This window comes from Muntiacus reevesi, chromosome 13 (genome assembly GCF_963930625.1).
Source record: "Muntiacus reevesi chromosome 13, mMunRee1.1, whole genome shotgun sequence".
Classification (NCBI taxonomy): domain Eukaryota; kingdom Metazoa; phylum Chordata; class Mammalia; order Artiodactyla; family Cervidae; genus Muntiacus; species Muntiacus reevesi.
This window is the reverse complement of record NC_089261.1, coordinates 65,862,190-65,880,997: the sequence shown is the minus strand read 5'-3', so window position 1 is coordinate 65,880,997 and position 18,808 is coordinate 65,862,190. Positions and strand designations below refer to the sequence as shown.

At 38.1% G+C, this 18,808-nt stretch overlaps 1 protein-coding gene across 1 annotated transcript in view; it reads right to left on the bottom strand.

Annotated features, from left to right (window-relative positions):
* MND1 (meiotic nuclear divisions 1) overlaps positions 1 to 18,808 on the bottom strand; it is a 73,673-nt gene that overhangs the window by 14,907 nt on the left and 39,958 nt on the right. Inside the window, exons 5-6 of the mRNA XM_065904708.1 lie at positions 10,336 to 10,410; positions 7,599 to 7,713 (exon numbers count right to left, since the gene is read on the bottom strand). Coding sequence (XP_065760780.1) covers positions 7,599 to 7,713; positions 10,336 to 10,410 — 190 coding nt within the window. The remainder of the gene's footprint in view (positions 1 to 7,598; positions 7,714 to 10,335; positions 10,411 to 18,808) is intronic.

The following is an 18,808-nucleotide window of genomic DNA, read 5'->3' as shown; positions in this document are numbered from 1 at the left end:
GTATCTTTATTTCAAGTCCAGGATGTCCAAGAGCAAGTACAAAAGCCGTGGTAATGGAGCTGGTGCTAAGAAGTGCCAAGTGATAATGATGAAAACAAAAGTGAAAATAATTAAAAGTGGAGTGAGGCAAAAAAATGGAACAGGAGGTCCAGGGAAAACAGTGACAGACAAGAAGGAACAGCTGAAGAAATTCTCGATGCGGGAAACGGTAAGGTAGAAGGGCACACAAAGGTTGCAGCAGCTGTCCAGATGCAATCCAATGCTACCGTGTCATCCTCTGTGATGGGACAGCAAGAGCTGCTTCCCAGACATCACTGGATCTTTCTTCCAAGAGGGTAGATAGAACTGAATCTAGCAAGGAACCAGAACCTGTGCCATCACCAGGCGTGAGTGAAACTGCAGCTTGCCCTCCATATCCTACTGCTGACAATACTTCAACTCTACCATCTCCCACCTCCTCTCCAGTCGGTAACTCATCTTGCCTGTTCACTGGATGCCAGTTCCTAATGTCAGCTGTTGTACTATACTATTGTACTTTTCAAGGTACTGTGCAGTAAGATTAAAAATGCTTTATTTTTTGTGTTTTTTAAATGTATTATTTGTGTGAAAAGTATTATAACCTATTACAGTATATAGTATAGTACTATATAACTGATTGTGTTGCTTGGTATCTAGACTAACTGTTCCACTTACGAATGTGCTCTTGGAATGGAACTCATTTGTATGTAGGGGATTACTGTATTTGATGTATCATTCACAGATTTTCCTTTAGTTCAGTTCAGTTGCTCAGTCATGTCCGACTCTTTACTCTTTGTGACCCCATGGACTGCAGCACATCAGGCCTCCCTGTCCATCATCAACTCCCAGAGCTTGCTCAAACTCGTGTCCATTGAGTCGGTGATGCCATCCAATCATTTCATCTGCTGTTGTCCCCTTCTCCCATCTTCAATCTTTCCCAGCATCAGGATCTTTCCCAATGAGTCAGTTCTTCACATCAGGTAGCCAAAGTATGGGAGTTTCAGCTTCAGCATCAGTCCTTCCAATGAATCTTCAGGACTGATTTCCTTTAGGATGCACTGGTTGCATCTCCTTGCAGTCCCAAGGACTCTCAAGAGTCTTCTCCAACACCACAGTTCAAAAGCATCAATTCTTCGGCGTTCAGCTTTCTTTATAGTCCAACTCTCACATCCATACATGACTACTGGAAAAACCATAGCTTTGACTAGACAGGACTTTGTTGGCAAAGTATTGTCTCTGCTTTTTAATATGCTGTCTAGGTTGGTCAAACTTTCCTTCCAAGGAGCAAGCATCTTTTAATTTCATGACTCCAGTCACCACCTGCAGTGATATTGGAGCCCCCCAAAATAAAATCTGTCACTGTTTCCATTGTTTCCCCATCTGTCTGCTATGAAGTGATGGGACCAGATGCCATGATCTTAGTTTTCTGAATGTTGAGCTTTAAGCCAGTTTTTTCACTCTCCTCTTTCACTTTCATCAGAGGCTCTTTAGTTCTTCACTTTCTGCCATAAGGGTGGTTTTATCTGCATATCTGAGGTTACTGATATTTCTCCCAGCAATCTTGATTCCAGCTTATGCTCATCCAGCCTGGCATTTCACATTATGTACTCTGCTTTAGACATAACTTTTTCTCTTTAAAAAGTGTATTTACTTTTGGTTGCACTGGGTCTTCATCTCTGTGTGAGGGCTCTCTCTAGTTGCAGCATAAAGGGGCTCCTCTTTGTTGCAGCGGTGGTGCACTTCAGGCGCACTTCACTGTGGTGGGTTCTCTCATTGCAGAGCACAGATTCCAGGCACATGGGCTTCAGCAGTGCCTCGTGGGCTTGCAGTAGTTGTGGCTTGCATGCTTAGTTGCTCCACAGCATGTGGAATCTTCCTGGACCGGTGATTGAACCCATATCCCCTGCATTGGCAGGTGGATTTGTATCTACTGTATCACCAGGGAAGTCCAACATGTTTTTCTTAAGCTCTTTTAACATATTTAAATAGTTGATTCAAAGTTCAAAATCATACATGAGCTATATTTTCTTATTTCTTTGCATGCATCCAATTTTTCACTGGAAGTTGGACATTTACAATAATATGATATTTCAATTTTGGAAATCTGATTCTTCCCACCTTCCCAGGGTTGCTGTTGCGGCCACTCGTAGTTCCTGTTTAGCTAGAGATTTCTCTGAACGAATTCTGTGAAGTCTGTATTTTTGTTATGCATGGCTACTGCAGTCTCCAGTCAGTGTGCTTACTGGTCAGCCAGTGACTGAATGGAGACTTCCTTTACACCTGGACTAAATCTTCACATCTCTGCTGAGAGGCTGTGTGTGTGTCCTTGAGCATGTTCCAACAATATTGTTAAGTGATTTACAACTCTGCTGTAGACTCCACCTCTATACAGAGTGTCAAGGTCAGCAGGCAGTGGGAGGTTAGGACCACTTCAGGTCTTCTATGAGAATGAGCAACGTGTGTATAGCCCAACGTGTGTATGGGCACTTAGATTTCTAGGAATATGTTGATTTCAAGGTATCTATGAACATCTCTTTTGGCTTCTCCTTTAAAATTTTTTGGTTAGTCCACTGTTTTTAACTTATTCATCACCCAAGAGAGCTGTGAAGTTAAAATTCTTGCCTGTAACAGTTTCAGACAAACACTCCCCAGGGATGCTCCCCTGTTAGTGATGGGCGTATTCCAAGTCAGGTCAAAAAAGGCAATACCATCTACTGGTAGCTTTTAGGGGAGCATCAAGGTTGCCAAATAATGACAACAATTCTTTGGCATGCGGGTCTTACAGAGCTCCAGGTTCATTCTACTCCCTCTGATGCTAAGAACGCAGGGCTGCTTTTTCTCAAGGTTACTCTTGAGCTGGAGAGCAGAAGATGGGAGTAGGGCAAGTTGAACACCACAAAGTCTGCTCTTCTTACAGAGATTTGGCCATTTTTCTTGGCTAGGTAAGTCTTTGGTTAAGTTTCTAGAGTTCTGGAAAAGCTGTAATAGTTTTTTCCAGTTTTTGTGGAAGGGTATATTTTCAAAGGCCCTTACTGCACCATTTTCATTGTCATCTGGGCATTTACTTCTAAGAAAAATCTCTTAAGTACTTCTAAGATTTAGTCTCCAAACCTTTTACTGTGAGAATTCATTTTTACTACAATTTATCTGTTCTCACTTTAATTCAATTAGCATGATGAAATATGAATATTTCCTGCAGGGATTAAGAAATAAAAGATAATACAGAGCTGTATCTACATGGACATATGGGTTATAGCTATTACCCACAGAAAAACTGTTTCTAAATAAGCCATTATAAACTTAAGGACAAGCCTGACTGTTGTAATTTGGGTGCCATAGCCATGCTATTAAGAACAAAATCCTATTAAAATCAATTTGTGAAACTCATAATCCTTTAATCTGTTCTGCAATAATACGATAGCCAAATCCTGAGAAGTCCCTCATTATCAAAAAGCACATTTTAAAAACAATAATCTCATTGAGGAAAGAGGATTTCGGGTCAGTTAAGTTAAAGCCTAAAAAAGTTCTTTAGATTTAGTGATAAGAAAATTACTACCTACATATTTAAATTTCCTGAATCTGTGGCTTTACAGTTTTAATAAAATTTGAAAAAAATTTAGCCTTTATTTCCTCAGATATTTTTCTGACCTGAAACACCCCTACTGTGCCCCCACCCCCAATACACACTCCTTCTGGGACTCCAGTTGTCTTATATTTCACAGATGCTATTTTCATTAAAAATTTTTCTTTTCCTCTGAGTTTCATTTTGGATCATATTTATTGCCATAGTCTTTAAATACACTAATCCTTTCTTCTGCTGCAAGTTTAGTCTGCTGTTAATCCAATCCAGTACATTTTTCTTTTCAGACACTGTAGTGTTCATCTCCAGAAGTTTGACTTGGATCTTTTTTATGTCTTCAATGTTTCTACTTACTTTTTGAACATATAGAATACATTTAGAATCCACCTGCAATGCAGGAGACTTGGGTTCAATCCCTGGGTTGGGAAGATCCCCTGGAGAAGAGAAAGGCTACCCACTTCACTATTCTGGCCTAGAGAATTCCATGGGTTGTATAGTCCATGAGGTTGCAAAGAGTCAGACACGACTGAGCAGCTTTCACTTTCACAATAACTTTTACATTTATGGTCTTCTAATTATATTATCTGTGTCAATTCTGGATCAGTTTTGATTGAAGGAGTATTCTTGTCACTAATGAACATATTTTTCCTACTTCTTTGTATGCCTGGTAATCTTTCATCATATGCCAGACATTATGAATTTTACACTGCTGGGTACTTTTGTATTTGTATATCACTGAGCTTTGTCTGGAATGCATTTAAGTTATCTTGCAATAATTTGATGCTTTCAAGACTTGCTCTTACGGTATGTTAGCTGGGTTGAGGGTAGAGCTCAGGCCAGCTTGGATACTCTACTCAATGCCTTGTGAATTGTAAATGCGTCGAATCCGGCTGGTGAGAACAGACAATACCCCAGCCCTCTCGTTCTGGCCCTCTGCGGTCGTTCTCTGCTCAGCTTTGGGGAGTCTCCTCGTATGCGTGCACAGAATGCCCGAGAGGAGAGGGCTCTCTGTCTGGGCCCCTCTCTGCTCTCCAGAATGCTGCCCTGTGAACTCTGTCCACGCTGGTCTCCCTGACTCTCAGCTTCATCCTGACTTTCCGAGGTTCTCCTTCCTTGTGCTGCAGCCAGGAAAGTCTCTCAAAAAAATAAGTTGGGATAACCGTAAGGCTTACTTTGTCTGTTTCCTTTTTCTAGGAATCACTTTTCTTTGTCATCTAATTTCAAGTATCTTGGAAACCATTATTTCGCATTTTTTGTTTTTATGTGTGTGTAAGTTCAGTACATTACTGCTTTATCTTGGCTGAAAGTCAAAGTGACACATTTGAATAAACTTTTGTGAGCTGTTCTGAATTTTAAAAGCAGAGGACTAGGCATTTCTCTATAAAAGTATGAACTAAAGTTAGTCTAAAAATTCTTTCTATAGGTATATAGGTTCTGACAGCTTTTTTTTTTTATTCTGATTGTAGTTCTGTAGTTTCCATAGGAAAAAATATTCTACCTTCACATCTAAAATATATTTTTGAAATAATGTAACTATCCTAGATTTCTACTGTCTATTTAATATGCAATTTTCTATAATTATATATTTTATAAAAATAGGTGATTTTTTAATGGAATGAAAAAATGGATTTTTTTCTGGCTTTCCACAAAGCCAGGAAAGACTCTTATCCTCTCATTCTCCTATTAATGTAAAAAATGTACAATGTGAAAATGTCCAAAGTTTATATATGTGTAACAGATCCATGATTATAAATTCTATAGGACACAAATACAGATTCACCTTATATGGTGGCATAAATAAATACTAAAAGATAATCTAGGTGTGGTGTTGATGAAGAGAAATAAAATCTATTAACTTACTGTAAACCAGAAAATTTTTCTTCTCACTGACTTAGCCCTCCTACCCTGCTTAAAACTCATTCACATTAACATATTTCCTTGGGTTGAGAAATAAGTTAGCAAACTGTTAGAAATTTAAAGGTTAAGATGGAGAGCAGAATTCAGGCAACTAGTACAAAGTTACAGTTGCAACTTCTATCTCAACTATGCTAGTCTACTCTCCAGAAAATCCATCACCTTTAATATACCTGAAACTTCTCCCTTCAAGTTTTATTATCTTTCTAAGAAGTGATGCACTTGCCAAAATTGCTCCGTGGTTCAGAGGTACAAGGAATGTCAAATCTGAAGTTACATGCTCGAAGTAAGTTTTCCCACTTCATGAATTAGTCTGGCACAGAATCCCTATTGATTTTCTGCACTACAAGATCTACTGGCTTAGGATCACCATCAGTAAAGGTCAGACTAATTTTGAAAGCCTAAATAAGAGTTTTTAGTCATTCCTGAGTGGACAGATACAATCTAACTGTGGAGAAGTCTGTAAAAATGGGAGGTTACAAGTGGAGGTGATATTAGTCACAGTCACCGGCCCAGGGAAAGAGCTGTGGCAATACAACAGGGACCACAAAGTGAAAAGCAGAAGCCGTGGCTGGGTGCGGCTACGAGCTGTGGGTCCCTAGACAGAGAAGAGAATAAGGCAGGTAAGCAAAGAGTTGACACTTCAAGAAAAAAGTCCAAGAATTATACAAAACTAAAATCAGGAAGGTAGATTCAAGTGAAAGTAATAGACAAAAGATCATATTTGGTTCCTGAAACAGAATTTTCATGATCAACTGCCAGAGGGAACAGCTATGCTGATCCTGAAAATAAGCCACCCGAAGCATTACAAATCTGGGTAAGAAAACTGTCCTTAAAAATGCTCTTTGACGAGACACTGCTCTGGGTAGGAGACACAATATTTGATGTCCTCTGTAACAAGCAGTCGGTGTTTCCTTTTGCAGGGGACCCACGCCGAGGCCTCGCCTCCGAGTAGTGAACGCCTAATTGCCTCCTGCTGCTTTGATGTGCCTGTGTACACTGAGGGTCACTGGATATTAGTTAAAACTTTAATAAAACAGATTAAAGTGGCTAATTCTGAAGCAGATTTGGTTAGTATCAATAGTTTCTTCTGTAGGAAGATGATACATGAAATGAAACCGTGGGCAGCATGAAAGAGTCAACATATCTCCTCAAATAATTCACAGAAAATGACTGGCATAGACGGTTCTTCTTTCAAAGTCTCCACTTTGCTTTGAAAATCACCCTGGGTAATCAGTTGAATCAGGGCTCATATATATTATCTAGGCCGTGTACTACATTTATTTGAATGGCACCTTTTCGAGTTGTGCAAAGTAGAATCTGTCTCTAAAATTAAGTTTAACTTTAAATTACACTAACTGAACTGCTTAATACTTTTTTAGTTATAAATAACACCATCAAACTTAACTGTAATCAAACTGTTCTCAGGCTAATTTAAAAACATTAAATATTTTCAATTTTCTCTCAAAGCCTTCAATCACATAATATCCATTTTTCTAAATCTTTCACTTGATAATTTCCTAAATGAAAAGACAAGCTAAGACAGAAAAATATGAAAAAAGTTATGCATATTTTTCTAAACAATTAAGTATAATATCTCTCATTTCCTCAAGTATTCAACATTCTATCTTTACATAAAAGTACGAAAAAAAATATTGAAAATGAAGCTTTGGGGACTCTGGTTTAAAAGTAAGGAGAAACATCACTGGAATATTCAAATGGCAAGTCAACACACAGACTAATTTTCTGCAACTTGTAAACTCAAATCTTTGGGTATTCTTTTCCTGTAATGGTGTATTTCTTTCTGGATACAAGGTACTTGAGGCCAACTTAGTTCCTTCTCTGACTCCTCAGCCTCCTGAGCTTGTATTTTATGTCTTTATCCTACCCCACCAACTCTCCTGATTCCTGAAATGCTCAGCTTTGACTGTTCAGTGCTTTAACATTAAGACTCCTTAATGGAAATATTAATAGCATTAAGGGCTTTATTTTCTCATATACATGGTGAACGGTTACCAGCAACTAGAAGTATAAAGTATCTTTCATTAGCAAATTTAAGAGCTCTTAGGGAGTAACACAAACTTACGTATTTCTTCCACAACTTGTGGGTCACATTCTCTGTATTTTTCTACTTCAGCCTTTAGCTGTTCCCTTTGGTCTCGAAGTGAAGAAAGCTCTTTAGTTAGCATAGTTCGCTCTTCCTGCATTCAAAATAATGTTATGTCCAATAAGACAAACAAAATGCCATGTTTTAAGATTATACATTTTATAAACATTTTAATCTTATTTCTCATAACTGATATGCATTAGGCTTTTGACAACAACACACACAGATTCACAGTATAAGAACAAACTCAATTCTCATTTTTCTCTGCAATCTCCAATTATATATATGTTAACCAAATGGAAACTCAAAGATGATTGTCATTACATGACAGTTGTCATTTGTCATTACATGACAAATGGTCATTTTTTGGAGAGTTTCAAGTTTCACAAGATTGTATATACACACACACACACTAAATTTTATGGCAACATCAGACAGTATAAAGTTTTCCTTAAAAAAAAGTGTTCTAGATAATTTCCTAGTCTTCAAGAATGATTGACCTTTAAAAATATTTAAAAATATCAGAAACAATAAAACTGTGACCTCCCATCACTTTTCTTTAGAGGTAAACCAAAATAAAACTTTGAAACACAAAATGATCCAATAAACAGTATTTGAAATTTCTAGCCATAGTTTTCATTAACAGGTATAAGTCACAGTGCTGTTGGTATTCAGTTTATATGTGTGAAAAATAAGCCCGAACTAAAATCAAATACTGGAAAAGGTTATGGTATAGAACTATAGGATAAGTTTCAGGAAAAATCAAATAGAGTTCCAGCTCTCTAATGGGACTCGTTTAAAGCTCCTTGCTAGCTTGTATTTTTCTACTTTTGCCTTCAGTTGCTCTCGTTGGCTCCTTTTGCTAGCATCAATGCAACAGAATGCACGTACAGAGCCTGATGCAGCAGAGCTCAACAGAACTGCAACAACAGAATGTTCTAGACTGTGTTCTCCAGTGCAGGACACATTAACTACATGGGCTGCTAAGGACATGAAATGTGACTCTTGTTACTGAGAAACTGAATTTAACTGTATTTAATTTCAATCCAAAAGTAAACAACTGTATATGATTAATGTATGCCATATTAGCACAGTTCAGGAGTGATTTAAAATAACCACAAGATAAGACGATCATTATTTGCTATCAATACCAAATCATACATAATCCTCAATGAAACATGAGAGGAGAAAAAGCTAATGAAGCCAGGTGAAGCAGAGTATTGAGTATCTGTGAATACAGGGACAGCTCTCCAGATATCCTGAACTGGGAGCCATCCCAGACTGGCTATTAGCAACAAGACCTTTGCCACATTATTTAACCTTTCTGTGGTTTCAGTTCCTCAAATGTAAAAATGAAGACAGTAATAGAGGCCACCTCCTTGGACTGTTGGCAGAATTCAATACAGAAAATGCGTTTGGAACAGCACCTGCCTGACTCATAGTAAGCAGCATATATATGATAGCTATGTCTTCTTCATTGTCACTGTCAGCAGTATCATCGTCACCATGAGTAACAGCTAATAGGTAGAAAAAGCTTTCAGCTATTTCTGAAAACTCCTGACTAGCGAACTCAGGATGAATACAAGAGTTCATCTTTCTCAGGACTCTTTCTGAACTCTTGTTACTATAATCTTCTGATAGCTGTAGGCACCAAATAGGTTTGCTAGTGGTTTCCTCCCTAGTTTCAGAGGTTAAAGTGAACGGGTAATCTTCAGCAGGCTGACCATTATGGGGCGTGAATACGTCACCATTAGTTGAAGGTGCTTCTATAGGTTATTGCCGAATCAAAGGAAAAAAACCACGATTAAATTTTAAAAAGTGGCAATTGCTGCCAAATGAAGAAATACAAGATTCAGGTTGTGCCCAGAACTCACCTTCCCTTAAATATTCTTTGGCAATCACCATTCTCCATCTGTGACTATCTGTGACTGTGCTGACTACTCCCAGAAAGAATGTATGTAAAATAACTTTGAAAAGCATAAAGCCATGTAAATCTGTGATGTATCCTTTCTACAGTGTGACAAGTTTTTGAGTCTCATTCACAACAAGTGGTACCAACAGAGGCTGCAATGAAATGCTTAGAGATTCATGTTGATCTTCAACATTTTTTCAAGTTATAAGTTCAAACCTGAGATAATGAAAAAACTAAAAAGTAAAGTGATTTTTAAAAATCCCTAATACTTTAGAGAACACCATACTTTTTAAAAATAAAATAGGTCAATATTCATTTAATCATTTAAAAATATTATAAGACCACAATGGCCCTATATTGACAGTTTTCAATTGGTTCTGTGCCAAGACTTTTAAAAATCCCAACTCTTAAAAATTTACATAAACATTTATACGGGGCTTACTTTGTGCCAGGCTCTCTTCTAAGTGCTTTGCAAATATTAGCTAGCTTAATCAAACAATAACACAATGAAGCAGATTTTATTATTCCCCATCTCACAACCGAGAAAACTGAGAAGAGAGCGTTTAGGAGACGAAAGCCCAGGCAGTCTGGCTCCAGAGTTTGTTTCTTTGCCACACTGCCATTACAATACAATAAGAATAAATCTAGGTTCACAATCAGTGGATTTATCAGGTCAAATGTTCACAGCCTTTGCTGGGACTTGCTTCTTTTCTAGTAGGAACAGCATCCTCCTCACAGGAAGCACGACCGCTTTCATTACATTTAGAACTGACATTATTCAAGAATGTACGGATACAAACTTACTGTTTCATGTCTTCCGATTTTAGCTTTCTGGATGCTTTTCTGTAGGTTTGCATACTTTTGGTTTCCCTCAGATAACTATAAAATTGAAACAAATAAAATGGCATACTAAGATAAACTGGTTTAACATAAAGTTTATGAATCAAGAAGACAAAATGAGATTTGCCTTCAGCCCAAGTCAGCATAACAAGAAATGTCAGACTACTTTGGGAACTGACTTCTCTAACTTGAAGAAAAGCAAGTACCATGAATCACTAGGGCAGACTGAGAAAGTTTAAAATATTTCTTCTTATCCTATACAAAAAAATGAATGTTATCAATCTTTTCAGTCTTCATTCATCAGATTCCCTGCCTCCATCACAAATAACCTGAAGTATATTATTTAAAATTTTAATTTGAAAGTTCAAAGAAATCTTGTTTTATATAAATTCTCTCTTCAAATTTCATTTCACTTCAGACTAAAGGCTTTTTGAAACACTCTTTTTCTTATAGACTGGTAGTACTGTGACCTGTTTCACTAATAGAGAGTCAAAAATGAATTATTCTTAATTATTCTTCTTAAATAAGGTACTTTATGAGGAATTATATACTAAGTTCTTAGAGAAGAAAAAAATCTATCAGACAAATCTACTGTTAATTTGGGCTTCCCTGGGAGTTCAGCTGGTAAAGAACTGCCTGCAGTGCAGGAGACCCCGGTTTGATTCCTGGGACAGGAAGATCCCCTGGAGAAGGAATAGTCTACCCACTCCAGTATTCATGGGCTTCCTTGGTGGCTCAGATGGTAAAGAATCCGTCTGCAATGCAGGAGACCTGGGTTCAATCCCTGGGTTGGGAAGATCCCTGGGAGGAGGGTATGGCAACCCCACTCCAGGACTCTTGCCTAGAGAATTCCCACTGACAGAGGAGCTGGCGGGCCATGGTCCATGGAGTCACAGAGAGCTGGACATGACTAAGCACAGCGCAGCACCGCCAATCTTACGCAAGTTTCAGATACCTTATAAGTAGCCAGTTTAAGCATTTTACCAAGCTTAGAAAGTAAGTTATACCGAAAATGGATAAAGTAACACAAGCACAGAGAGACCTTAGACAGAATATTCATCAGCGCGTGGCTGAGCCCACACCAAAAGGGATTGGTTAATTTCAGAACATTGCTTCCCGTCTCAATTTTATTAATCTCACCTGGGCCCCAAACTAAATAAATACCCACGGGAAATTCTCTACCACATCTTTTGCTGTAAACTAGTTAGACATCTTAGACTCACTGACTGGGTAAAAGTGAAAGCAAAAGTTGCTCAGTCGTGACTCTTTGCGACCCCATGGATTCTACAGTCCATGGAATTCTCCAGGCCAGAATACTGGAGTGGGTAGCCTTTCCCTTCACCAGGGGATCTTCCCAACCCAGGGATCAAACTCCGGTCTCCCTCACTGCAGGCTGATTCTTTACCAGCTGAGCCACAAGGGAAGCCCCTTGGGAAAGGGCTTTCTTAAAATACATTCTACTCTTCATTCACTCTTGAGTTATAAACATTTGGAAAATAATTAACAAATGGATGAGTAATTTCTTTTGGCTGATTCTAAAAAGCTGACCTTTCACAATATGACTTCGTTATATGTAGAGGGTGAATTATACTTAGATACCCTTTTTTGCTTAAAAATCACAAACAGTATCTTCAAAAAGTTGGTAGCTTTACCTTGACTTTAAGAAATCTTCCACTTCTCAATATGTACAAAGGGAATATTGTTAGTATTCCTTTGGTTGTCTAGTCCTTGATTCTAATCCATAGCACAAACAAGATCCATCTGTGATGCCAAGAGGACATCACCATCAAACCAGTTATACCTCTTCTAGAAAGAGTAATTATCTTTCTAAGTTGAAATACAAAAATCTGCTGTACAGTTAAGAGCCAAAATAAGCTTTAAAGCCCCAAATTTAGCAAAGAGACCTTGTTCTTTAAAACAAGGGTTCTCATTTATAAAATAACACCATGTTTAAAATATTAATATTCCACCCTGAAGGACCCATCTGAAATAATTTATTAAATGCATGTAATATCTTCATTTAGGAGTATTTTCCAATGAAAAAATACACATAGGTATTAGCATAACATTTTTACATTACAAATGTTTAAAAACTAACCAAATAGGTAGATGTTACTCCCTAAATGAAGAACTATGTAAAAATAAGCCAATAATTAATGAACATATTAACATATCTTAATTATATTAATGAAATGTTTCCCAGATATTGTATGTCTGCTTGTAATTATTTACAACTTAAAAAGCTTTTGAAAGAGAGCTAATTCAGGAATTTCTTAACTCTGAAAATAATCTTATGTATTTTAAATGTGATTTCATGATTCATAACTATCTCAGTTACATGATAGTATCAAATGAGAAGCTTCTGCTAATTATCCTAAGCACTGAAACAATTTGGCTCAACTCATTAGGGAAGGAATATTGGCTCTGTTTAGTTCTTAAAATCTAAATTGCTGGAAACAACGAAAGCAACTTCTGTGAGGCAGCCCATGCTATCCGTTTTTCATCTACACGTCTCTTAGAAGCAATATTGCTATAGTTCCTAACACATCCCTTGGAATTAAACCAAATGTAGGCCTCCAGTGATTAAGAGCTGAGATTTTCAGCCACTGCAGATATCATCTAAACCAGCAGTCCTAAACTTGAGCACACACCAGGGTCACCCGAAGGGCGTGTAAAAGCCCAGGCTGCTGGCCCCCACTCAGGCTTTGAATAGTAGAGGTCTAAGGCACAGTCTAATAACATGCATCTCTAACATGCTCCCAGGTGATGGGATGCTGACGCTTCTGATTACGGGCATCACACTTTTGAGAACTACTGAAGTACTAGAGAAATCTGTTTCTTTGCAGTAACAAACCCAACTAAAATACACAAGATATTAATATATGGGAGAATATTACCTAGTTCATCAGCAAAAATGATTACTGCTAAGCACTGTAGTCTGAACCAGAAATAAAATATCTCAGTATTTGTCACTGAAAGAAACACAAAAGTCCAACATTCACAAAATTAGAAAAAGAAGTGATATTCTATAATGAGAAAAAATATTCACCACAGGACTCCTTTAAAGAGCAAACTCTCTTGACATATTTCTGTAACATAAAACAAGAACCAACTACATACTGTAACAATCTACTTCCAACTTTCATTAAAGCAAATAATAACTTTTAAAACCCAAGTAACTCAGAAAAAACAGCAGCAGCAACAACAAAAGTGACTTATAATTAGTAAGAACAGGATTTCATCTTCAGACTTGAGGAAGGGTCTGACAATGCTTCTCTTTAATACATTCCAGTCCACCTATGCAGACACTGAGGCTTCAGAGACATAATTGCCAATGTTTTCTCAAGGGCTAATTCACTGCCTGGAGGAACAGAAAGATTGATTCAAGCTGGCTGCACTGGAATTCTGATTCGCTCCTTTTTAAAAGTAAAATTTGAAAGCTTTTGAAAGAAATACAGAAGTCCTCATAGGTGGGAAAGAATGTCAAGGAAAGGAGGATGGGGAAAAAGGTAATAGTAAAAGAATCCAGTAAAAGTCTACTGCTTTATCAAAACTCATGTACAATATGTTATGGAAAAAAGAGGTTCTATGTCTTGTTTCTCCTCAAAAAAAAAAAAAAAAAAAAGAGAGAGAGAGAGAGCGCCAGTATAATTTAAAATTTTATATATTTAAAAAGTCTTATTAGTATATCTGGGGCTCCCCAGGTGGCGTCGGTGGTAAAGAACCCGCCTGCCAATGTAGGAGATTATAACAGACTCAGGTTCGATCCCCGGGTCGGAGAGATACCCTGGAGGAGGAGAGCATGGCAACCCACTCCAGTGTTCTTGCCTGGGGAATCCCATGGACAGAGGAGCCTGGCGGGCTACAGTAAATAGAGCTTCAGAGTCAGATAAAACTGAAGCGACTTAGCACACACACATTAGTGTATCTACAATTTTAAAATTAAGATGACATTCCATTTAGGAATCAATCATAACAAAACAATGAGTACTATAAAAATGAATTTATGTATAAAGAAGGGGGTTATATAATTGTCTTAACAATAGAGAAATCTTAAATTGCTATTTCATGGTATTGATGTGTCACAATTATGTAGCCAAAGCAAACATTTTAGAACTTTTTTAGTTCTACCACTTTATTGCCACCAACCCATCTCCCTCCACCCTCGTGCACACATGCTCAGGCATGTGACCCCATGGACTGCAGCCCGCCAGGCTCCTCTGTCCACGGACTTTTCCAGGCGAGAATACTGGAGTGGGTTGCCATTTCTTTCTTCTTCTTAGAACTTTTAATGACACCAATATAGAGTTTTTAAAAAGCTGGAAACAAAACTGTCAGTCCATTTGAGAGACTGTGCTGTGCTCAGTCGCTCAGTCATGTTGGACTCTGCGACCCCACGGACCAGCCTGCCCGGCACCTCTGTCCTTGGGGATTCTCCAGGCAAGAATACTGGCCATGATCTTCCCAACCCAGGGATCAAACCCAGGTCTCCCGCATTGCAGGCAGACGCTTTACTGTGTGAGACACAGGGGAAGCTCTTTCAGAGACTATGTATGATCAAACACCAGCCCCCAAATAGAAGCCTGTGAGAAAACGCACAGGACTTGGAAATGGCCATTTTTGTGTTGTGAAACATAACATTTTCTGTGTTGTGACTATTATCTTAGAAATCCTTTTCCTGGGTAAGGGGGTAGGAGAAGAAAAGAAGAGGTGAGGCAGATTAAGAGGTACAAACTTCCAGCTGCAAAATAAACGACTCATGAGTATGAAATGTAGTGTGTGGAATGTAGTCAATAACTCTAATCTTTGTAAGGTGACATAGCGTAACTGTACTTATCATGGTGATCAGTTTGAAATGTACAGAAATATAGAATCACAATGTTGTGTACCAGGAACCAACAAAGTATAGTCACTCATAGAAAAAGATCAAATTTGTGGTTACCAGAGACAGGTGTGTGCAGGGGGAAGTGGACGAGGACAGTCAAAAGGTACATATTTTTAAAAAAATTAATTAACTGTAATTGGAGACTAATTACTTTACAATATCGTGGTGGTTTCTGCCTTACGTCGACACGAATCAGCACACGTGTCTCCCCATCCTGAGCCCCCCAGTCTGTTCTCTACGTCTGAAAAGATACACACTTCTAGTTATTACTGTGTACCAGGGATATAATGTACAACGTGATAAATACAATTAGCACTGTGTATGTTATATATGAAAGTTAAGACAGTAAATCCTAAGAATTCTCATCCAAGACAATTTTTTTCTATTTCTTTAATTTGGTATCTATAGGAGACAATGAATATTCACTAAATTTATTGTGGTAATCACTGCATGATGTATGTTAATCAAGCCATTATGCAGTACCCTTTAAATTTATATAGTTATGTCAACTATATCTCAATAAAACTAGAATAAAAATTACTTTCCTATTATAAGCAATATATGAATATATTTTCAAGATATTAAAATGAGTTATTTTTTTAAAAAAACTCAAACATCATAGAACTCAACGAAGTCAGAAGGCTGCTTCTTACAAAACTTAATACTCTAATCACATGACCCAACAGCAGCATTCCTTGAGATTTACCCGAGAACTTCATGCCTTTTAAAGACTAAATAAATATTCCACTTTTGTATATACCATATTTTGTGTATCCATTTGCCTGGTGATTAACCTCTGGGCTGTTCCCACCTTTTCACTACTGTGAATAACACTGCTCTGAACACTGTTACACCCGAGACCTCTTGTTTTCGGTTCTTTGGGGGGATACACTTTGAAGTGGAACTGTTGGGTCCTATGGTATACTTCTGTTTAACTTTCTGGGGAAACACCATACTGCTTTCCATAATGGCTTCACCATACATTCCCATCAGCAATGCACAAGGTTCAATTTCTCCAACACTTTTTATTTTTTCTTTTTCATCACAGCTATCCTAATGGGTGTGACGTGAAAGCTGAATTTTTAATTTTATCATTTTGTCCTTTACCAACTGTATAAAACAAGTTTACTCCCTGTAGGTTTCCCCAAAATGGATACTGGCAATAGCTTAAAAGAATGATAATCTGATGGCTGAAAATGACATTCCATTATTGTTTTAATTTGTATGTCTTTGATTTTCAAGATTTAGCATATTTTCATATATCTAGTGATTATGCAAATGTATTTCTTCACTGATTTCATTAATAATGTCCTATGACCATTATTTCATTGCATTGTTTACTCTTTTCTTATGTATTTTTAGGGACTGTTTATATGTAGAAGACAGTAATTACTTGGTTAGAAATGTTTAACTTTTAATGCTATCTTCCAATATGCAAATTTTAATTCTTTATGCAAATACATCAACTTTTTGGCTTTTAGATTCTGCGTCTTGCTTAGAAAAGCCTTTCAAACTAATACTGTACAAATTCTTTCCTTCTATTATTATATTCTTTTGATCTTTCACTCTTTAAAAGACCTCTGGTTTATTTTGGAAAAGGGCTCGAGTAGGGCTCTAACTTTAATTCATTTCAATAGACACCCCATTATCCCTACACTTTACTGAACAGTCTGGCCTTTTTCCTCAGAACTGATAAAGATGTATGGCATCTTTATCATCAAGTAGACAGGTATACAAAAGCTTATGGAATAAGCCAAAAGCTTATGCTTACGGCTTCTTTGTATGGCTATACTCCTGTCTGTTCTCACACAGGTAACAAGTGTTTAAAAATACTTATCTGGCTGCGTCGAGCCTTAGCTGCGGCACGCGGGATCTTTTGTTGTAGGCTCTCCAGCGGTGGTGCAAGGACTCAAAAGTCGCAGCATGCATGGGCTTAGCCTCTCCACGGCTTGTGGGATCTTAGTTTCCTGACCAGGGATGGGACCTCACCCCCCACCGTGAGGTGGACTCTTAACCACTGGACCACCAGGGAAGTCTTGCAAGTTTTAGTTACTATAGTATTATATATTGATATCTGATAGGGAAAACCCTACCCCATTGTTCTTCCTTTCTAAAATACTTTCTTGTCCTTCTCCTTAAAATTTACTTATGGGTGTATTTGGCTGGGCCAGGTCTTAGTCGCGGCAGGCAGGATTCTAATCTTCACCGCGGCACGAGGGATCTTTTTAGTCGCATACACTCTTTGTTGTGCACGTGGGATACGGCCCCCTGAACAGGGAATGAGCCCAGGCCCCTGTGTTGGGAGCGTGGAGCCCCACCCACTGGACCACCAGGGGAGTCCCTCTCAGTCCTTCTTGCAGTTTCTTTACTACAGGAACATGAGAACTATCCATGCAAATCTAGTAGGAGCCTGGTCACTATAACATATACATGATATATAATGAACTGACATCTTTATGGCTGAGTTTAGTCGCTCATCAACGTGCTGCTCCTTTACTCGAGAGCTCTTCGGTGTCCTTCAGTGGAGCTGCGGTCTTCTTCACGACTGCCTTGCCCATCTCTGGTTAGGGTTTAATATTGTTTTGGTGCTGAGGGACAGGCAACGAACCCAGGCCTAAGCCTACCATTGTAAGGAATGTTCTTTGCCACAGTGGTTGATCTCAAGTGTTAAATCTGGATAAGATCAGAGTTTTTTGTTCAATGATTGTGGGGAACAACTCTCTCCTGCCCTCTGGATTATAATCCGCATAGCTACAAGGAAGCAAACAGTTTACATTATGGCTGGCAGCCCTCTTGTAAACATGAAGAAAGCTGGTGCAAGGACCAAGGCATTATACAAGAGGCAAAACCAAGAGAAACAGAGTCAGAATCCAGATTAAATCACGTTTAAGTATGCTCTATCTTTGAAATATTTTAATTTAAATGAGACATAACATCAAAAGTGCTGCTATTGCTCATACCAAGTCAACCCGGGTTTTCTACCTTCACTACAGTAAACATTTTAACTATTACAATAGATAGTGCTTTAACAATAGTCTGTTTCATATAGTGCTGGCCAGCTATGACAGCTGTGAAATAATATGGAAGACATCAAACTTCAACATTCTTATTCCTCTATGCTGGGTTACAGCACTGTCTTTATGAATAGGAATGAGCAGAATAAAGTAATATATGCCAGGAAGGCTCTTCATTCAATAAACATTTATGAAGTGCTCACTATACATATGGTTACAATACTATTGGCTCAAACCTTTCCACTGGATACAGTAACAACTCAAGGCATGTATGAGCGCTGAATGCTGAATATTTTTGAAATATTTTCTTTATGCTACAAGACGATGCTCATTAAAAGGTAACACTCTCTGAAGCTAGTAAAAATACAGCAGATTAATATTCCACTTAACCAGATCAAACTTCCAGCAGCGCAACCCAGTGGAACACACTTCAGAACCTGAGAAAAGTATAGCAGGAATCCTGAATAATGGACACAGAAAAACATGGGAATCCCATCAGGAAAGCAACGTCAGGGGAAAGTGAAGCCACTTATTAAGT